General features: G+C 29.0%; 1 protein-coding gene across 1 annotated transcript; it reads left to right on the top strand.

Annotated features, from left to right (window-relative positions):
• Positions 1-2048: 2048 nt before the first annotated feature.
• On the top strand, positions 2049-3258 carry LOC111888659 (protein LURP-one-related 10). Its single transcript, XM_023884790.3, has 3 exons — positions 2049-2326; positions 2439-2669; positions 2830-3258. The coding sequence occupies exons 1-3, from the start codon at positions 2099-2101 to the stop codon at positions 3025-3027; spliced, it is 657 nt and encodes a 218-aa protein (XP_023740558.1). The 5' UTR covers positions 2049-2098; the 3' UTR covers positions 3028-3258.
• Positions 3259-7577: the final 4319 nt, after the last annotated feature.

Genomic DNA, 7577 nt, shown 5'->3' with positions numbered 1-7577 from the left:
AAGAAACCCAACAACAGGAGGCAGTGGCGGAGCTAAGAATTTTGATATGGGAGTAAAAACATTATCAATATATATTCTATGTAGTTATCATATCCCAGACATTAAAAAACAATGTACAATATCTTAAGATAGGGGTACAATAACATAGAATATGTTTACAAATAATTTTTTTTATATACATAAAACAAATTTTTGGAGATGTTGTAGTACCCCAAATGCCCCATCTAGCTCCGCGACTAACAGGAGGATGTTGGACGCCATCAACCATCTCCGTGACCCTCGTGTCACAGCTCCAAACACCGCCACCATTGCCTCTTGCTGTTGCTACTCCCCCTTTGTAAGTGCACTCCACCCCTCCAGGGGCCGCTCAACCATATTTGGGGCTCTAAGCCAACTAAAAACTTGGGGCCCCTTCATTCCAACCCTATTCTGTAATAAAAATAAATATAAAAGTGAAGATTGTCTCTTTTTTTTCTCTGTTTAAACTTGCAATGTTTTAACTAAAATGAGAACTAAAAGTTACAGGATTATTTCAACTCAAAAATACTCAACTCAACAAAAAAAATCAATGAACAAGGCAGTAGCCATATACATAGAAATTGATCAATACATAAGTGAAGATTGTCTTTTTTTTCTCTGTTTAAACTTGCAATGTTTGTTTTCTCTGTTTAAACACAAATTCACAAAAACACAATTCACAAGATGTAAACAAATTAAGGTTTACCAGTTTAGTTAAGCAAATCATATAAATCTTATAATACCTTGAAAAGAAGTAAACAAATTAAGATTCAGTTTACCAGCACCACAAAAAATGAATGAAAATACTAACTCAAAAAATCAAAAATCAAAAATCAAACAACAACAAAGAAATCGAGAATAGAAGGTATCAAGTGAAAATAGATAATGAAAAAACCCGACTATTAACCCTAATAGATAATCAGATAATGGAAAAATCAAGTGACAAAACACAACACATACCTTAATCATTATAGAAGTTCATCGGTCTTCATAGTAGCCGAGAATGGAGGAGGAAGAAGAACAAAAGCTATATCAACGGTTCAACCTTTCTTTCAGTGTCAGTTCAAGAATCGAGATTGAAGAAGCCTACTAGAATCGAGAAAGGGGAATCAGTCAATCAAAGATTAATTCCGCGAGAATGGAGAAGGAAGAAAGAAGTGTGACTGTGGCTTTTGATTTGAGGCGTCGTTTGTGTATCAACGAATGCAGAAGCCGAGAAGAGAAATATGGAATCGACATTAGAGGATTTGGTTTAAGTGGGCCACTAAAAAAAGGGGGCCCTAAGCCCTAACTTGTATTTTCAATACATTAGGCCGGCCCTGCACCCCTCTTAAATAGTTGTGCATCGCCTAGAACCACAGAAAAATTGTTTTTGTTTCTTTCTTTTTTGTTCTCTTCGGCGACTGAAAACGAAATGATGCTCCTTCAGATTCATGTTTTATTAAATAGGAAGAAAAGATAGGAGGTTATTTAGTTTCTCTATTATTAAATCATAGAAATGATGCTCTATTATTAAATCATAGAAATGATGATACAGACTATTGATTGCTTTTGCATTTTGATGTTATATATTTCAAAATTTGTAATTATTGTTGAAGTCGTCTTCGATTTGTACGCATTAAAAATTTGCGTAATATTACAAATGTTTAACTTATTTTTTATATATGTATATTTGGAAAAATTGACGAAAAGTCCTATATGCTTAATTATTCATAAAACCACAAAAATTAAGCAAGCTTGTACATGGCAAACACACACGGTAACAATTATTTTGATAGAAAGTAGTTGGATTTTAATTATCCAAATGACACCATGGTCCCGTTATCATTTGTAAAAAACAACCACATGGAATAAAAACAAGGTGTTAACTTGATAGTCGATGTCAATTACAAATGAAGACTTAAGAGACGACTTGGGTAGACTTCGTTAAAACAATTGCATGTGCGTTTGAGGCATCCTGACAAACTTCCTAACCCCAGAAAAGCAATCTGCCAACGTGGCAGAGCACATCTTGCATGTTAAAAGCCTTTCACTACTCATTGTCTCTCTCTCACTTTGTGTGGACGAACGTATATTGACGATGGCTAAACCGAGCAATAGCTATGCACCAGTTTCTGTGATAGGGCCTCAGTTCATGGCACCATCTCAATTTGATATTATAGTCGATACAACTTTACGTGGAAACATTGTGATCACTGATATGAACCATAAAATCCTGCTCAAAGTGAAACCATTCGACACATCATTTCATCATCAGAGAGTGCTACTTGATGCTGATGACGAACCCATTGCTATAATCCGTCAAAAGGTGACTTTAAGTTCAATTTTTAATATATATTTTTTAATTTTCTTATTTGAAGTTTAAAAACTTGATGCTAAATTTAACACTGAAATGGATTAATAATATATCTATCTTCCAGTGGATGACTTCACACGAACGATGGAGTGTATTCAGGGGTGAAAGTGAAAGTAATTCGGATATAATATTTAGCACAAAAGAACCACACATGTTCCAGATTAAGACTGCTCTTGATGTGTTCTTGGCAAAGAAAACCAGTAGTGATGATGTTTGTGATTTTAAGTTGAAAGGAAGCTGGTCGAACAGAAACTGCACTATTTTTGTGGGAGATACTTCAACACCAATAGCCCAAGTAAAAATTCTTATTTTCTCATAGAAATTAGTTGGTTTTATAGTAGATTTCCTTCCTTGTTTTCAGTACGTAGTTATGTATGTATCATTCCGTAAGTACTTCATATCATGAACTTAAAACTCAAACTGAAACTAATTAATTAATGGACTTATTCTTGTAGATGTTTAAAATGGAATCATCGAAGAATGTAAAGTGGGTTGAAGGCAAATTCATGGTGACAATTTATCCTAATGTGGATTATGCGTTTGTGGTCACACTTATAGCGATTGTTGAGGCTATGAAAATGATAAAGTCTGACAGTAGAAAAAAGCTTTTGAAGGAAGTTGGTACAAATGTGGGCGGCATTCTCACTTCCTAAAATAATTCTTTGATGGATCAATGGGATTATATATATATATATATATATATATATATATATATATATATATATATATATATATATATATATATATATATATATATATATATATATATATATATATATATATATACTATTATATTATATATATTATATAAAACATGTTGTGTGTTTCTAAAGAGATACAAAATCCAATGTCCATCCTTTAATAAAAGAAACATTTTTATGCCACGTGACATCTTCTTCATCTCCATTCTTATAAAGTGAAGTACCAATTTTACGGTTCTACTCATTTAAACTGCAACTGCTCTTATGATGCATTAAATCGGGTCACTTAACTTGGTAATTTGGTATCATTGTACTCTTAAAATCCTCTTAATTTGGGATATCACGATCTCATGAAATCAAGGATATTAACTTAAATCAGCAACTAAATCTTATCCAAATTTGAATTTGATAGATTAGGGCTTCAGTCGACTTCATATATACGTGGAGGTCAACATTTCTGCTATACCTATACTGAATTTTTTTTATACAACAACAATGATTTTGGCACAAATACAGTGAAGGAAGCTATGAAACAAACCCATAAAGACATCAAAAAACTATTAATCCTTCACCTTCACTCCATCATCGGTTATTATCAGTAAGATTTTAATTTTTAGTTGACTTCTATGCTATGATTTCACGATTTCACGATGTTTGGTTTCGATTTCTCATATGATTTCACAATTATATTTTTTCAGAACACACATTGTCCGCCATAGTTTTGTTTCTTTCAATTGATGCTTTTCTTTTTCATGATCTCAATCGCTCAGTTATACTATAACTGGATACAAAACAAGTATAATCACTTCGAGTGAATCACTTTATAATTTTTTTTTTCAGTTTTCTTTATTTAAGAATTAGGTTGTTTATTCTTTTTTTTTTGAGAGTACGAGTTACCGTTGATTGAACAACTTTTACCGGCATATAACAGTCAGTTTTCAATTCATGAAGTGGGTGCTAAAAGCCTACAAGTTATGATTATTGTCATTGTTGGAATAAAAATGATATATCTTACTCATTCTCTGGTTTACGTATGGTAGCCGATCCAATATTGTATTTATTCCCTTTATGTAGCCATAGAGAAAGAATTTTTGTTTAATTAAACTAAATATGTTATTGCATCAGGATTCAACAACTAACTTCTGTTTGTAGTAAGCTAATGAAGAAAAAGGACATGAATTTACAAAGACAAATTACTAAGACAAATGACTATTATATGAATGAAAAAGAAAAAAAAAATGAAACCTCAAGGTTCAGTCCAGAAAGAAAAAAATGAAACTTCAAACCCATCTTTATTATTCAAGTTTATCTTTATTTTTTGTTAATCATGTAAGATTTTAATCCTCAATTTGGGACATAAATAGAGAAAGAGAAAGGAAAAAATATATAATAAATTCTTATAAGTGTTCTTCTAAAACTTTATGTGAGAAAGCATATCTTCCTAATTTTTCCCTTTGTATTTGAAATATAAGCATATCCACAAGTGAGTTTAATTGCTTTTTCAGAAGGGATAAATGGAAGCAATAGCAATGTATTTTATATATTGTCATTATTGTACCATTGTACTGCTGTATTATATTTTCTTAAAGCATTTTTTCTTATTTAGGGTTACATATTATAATCGTTGATAGTGTATGCAAGTATATGTTGCTACTAGAAATTGATTATCGGGATAAATAAGATCAAATAATCCTAAGACCTGGATAATTCATAAAAATGTGTTTGTATTTACAGTTTTTCATTGATTTTTTTTAACATTTACCCATGTTTTATTGCATTGTGTATATCTATTTTCCAATAAATAACAAATTTTTTTTTATCTGTATAGGCAATGCACTTAATTTTTTATTTAATTTAAACCATCATATTGTTATTTTTTTTGGATCAGCGTATTATGTTACTGGTTAACTATGGTATTAGTAATCTTTGTCCCTTAAACGAAAACACAAATGAAGTTTTATAATTTGTTTATGGGAAAAGGATGATGCAAAAAAACAGTTTAGGCTTGAGTTTTAATTTGACTATGAAATTAAAAAGAAATTATGACTTTTATTAGCCGCCAACTTTTTACTTTTTTTATAATTTTTATGTCATTTACTGAATTATGGAATTTCACTCATTAATGTATGTGATTAATTGTTATAAATTATTATTTTTCCAGGTCTATCAAAAATTTATCAGCCCTCGCTTATGCGTGTGAAATTACTTCTACTTTATGTTCCCTGTAATTTTTAATATTTTGTTGTTAGTGCATCCAAAGAAGATGAAGTCGTTAGAGCCACAGGTATAAACATAAACATCTCGAGAATACATTTAGCAATATTGTTTAATAACACTTGCTTATTTGTTAAATGACAATTTTTTTTTATTATAATGGTTATGATTACATTCGAAAAGTCATTGTACATTTGTGGGGTTTTTAAGTTACGTAAAGAAATTTATGTAAACTTAAATATCTAAAGAATATATTAACAATCCCTTCTTAAGGCCCAGGATTCAACGAACATATGTGAAATTATAAGTAATTTAGTAGTAGATTAGATTTGTCCTACCGAAAAAAAAAATATAAAGAGTTTTATGTAAGTTTAATATCAAGTAGCAAAAATTATCTAGAATAAGATGATCAAAAACCGAACAAAATCCTTACAACACACTATTAATAAAAATCACACATAAAAAAACCAATGCAAAAAAATATTATATACTTTTTTGAGTATCATTTCTCTCTTCTAATAAAATAATAAATCTAAGCCATGTGTACACTTTTAAAAGCTCCTGAAGATTATTTTCCCACCTAATTGATTTGCTACTAAAATTTCCTTTTTACCGTTTTATCTTTTAAAAAAATTAGCGAATTACATAATTCGTCCATTTCGGATTCCATCAAATTTACATAATTACCCTTCTGTTACTTGAATTTCGGTAGAATCCTTTTAATTTAGGGATAATTCAATATATTAGAGATATATGAATGTCATTATGATTTATTTTATCCCAAAAAATTAGACCAAATTATTTGAATTCCATTTACTAACAACTAAATAATTAAATAACAATGATACAAGGTTACAAGATCAAACTTTGTTAAAAAATATAATATTTGCAAATCTATGATTAATAATTACTATATTTATATTATATATATTATTTTAATTTATAACCCGTGGTTTCCATGAGTTGTAACCTAGTACATTATATACAACCATATTATTTACTGCTTACTGCACATCTTCTCTAAATATTATTAAAAGAGAAACCTTATGACATCATCTTAAACAATATGGACCATTGATTGTATTTCAATCCCATGTTTTCTACTCTTAGATCAAATTGATGACATCATTTTTCCCCAATGAAATGTATTTAATTCCAATAAAAGCTTTCCAATTGTTAAACAAAATTAACTTACATCCGTGAAAATGGAATGTATATAATTCAAATAAATTTTTTCCATATTTTAAATCTTGAATTTCCGGTTATAAAGATTTCAATATGGTCACCTTTAAAAACATATTAGTAATTAAGGCATTAATATCAACCATTAATATAATTTTGTATATATTAGTAAACCATTAATATAAAAAATCCATTTTTATTAGGAAACCATTAATACTAAAAAATCATATTCAAATTATCACATACATATACGATTCATCATTGAATCCGCGGTTCACACTTATTTTGAATGGTTTCTTTTCTTCAAACATTCTCTTACAACATCATTCTTATTGTTTATAACTTCCATCATCATTATTTGCTTCAAAGCTTCGTTGTTATGAAGTAGAAGGTCAGTACCTTCTTTTGCTTTTTATATTTTTTCCGATTAATTTTTTGTTCTTATATCAAATATATGTATTCATATATTTCTATTTTCTTTGTCACAAATTACATGAAATCGGTTAACTATTTTTCTGAAACTTTTCAAATAAACAGACAAAGATATTACACACCTTTAACAAAACATAAATTAACTATCTTTGGAATTGACACTAATTAGGAAAATATTATTTTTATATATTAAAGGTGATTATGATTTTTATTATTATTATGCCATAAGAATATGGTTAACTTTGTTATGATTTTAAAATATTTTGGTATGATCCTATTACACTTTTAGGTTGATTTAATAGGAAATAATATATAATCTATTTATGCATCATTTGAAATTAAGTATGGAAACAATTTTGTTGACAACTATGGTGGATCCTTATAATTTTTTCACTTTCCAGTATATGATAGCCAGGAATTGACACTCATGTTGCATTTGGTAAGATTTTATTCTAACATTCTACCTTATCTACACGTAATTAAATATTTATTGTATTACACATCTATAATACAACAACCATTTATTTTCTTTTTTTGTTCTGAATTTTCTTAGTCGGGTTGTGTCGACTAATCTCATGAAAGTGATTATTGAAAATTAAAGGGAGAAATGATTGATGAACCTGGTTGATCAGGATATAAGTTAAGTATATGTGTTTAAAAAAAATATTTTCTAA

This window comes from Lactuca sativa, chromosome 7 (genome assembly GCF_002870075.4).
Source record: "Lactuca sativa cultivar Salinas chromosome 7, Lsat_Salinas_v11, whole genome shotgun sequence".
NCBI classification, from domain to species: domain Eukaryota; kingdom Viridiplantae; phylum Streptophyta; class Magnoliopsida; order Asterales; family Asteraceae; genus Lactuca; species Lactuca sativa.
The sequence above is the reverse complement of the archived record's forward strand: the minus strand, read 5'-3'. Positions and strand labels throughout refer to the sequence as shown.

Excerpts from the sequence above, each read along its gene's own strand:
- LOC111888659 (XM_023884790.3), top strand. The coding sequence starts at position 2,099 with ATGGCTAAACCGAGCAATAGCTATGCACCAGTTTCTGTGATAGGGCCT. Across the intron at positions 2,327-2,438 it reads TTGCTATAATCCGTCAAAAG|TGGATGACTTCACACGAACG; the intron begins GTGACTTTAAGT and ends TCTATCTTCCAG. Across the intron at positions 2,670-2,829 it reads CTTCAACACCAATAGCCCAA|ATGTTTAAAATGGAATCATC; the intron begins GTAAAAATTCTT and ends TTATTCTTGTAG.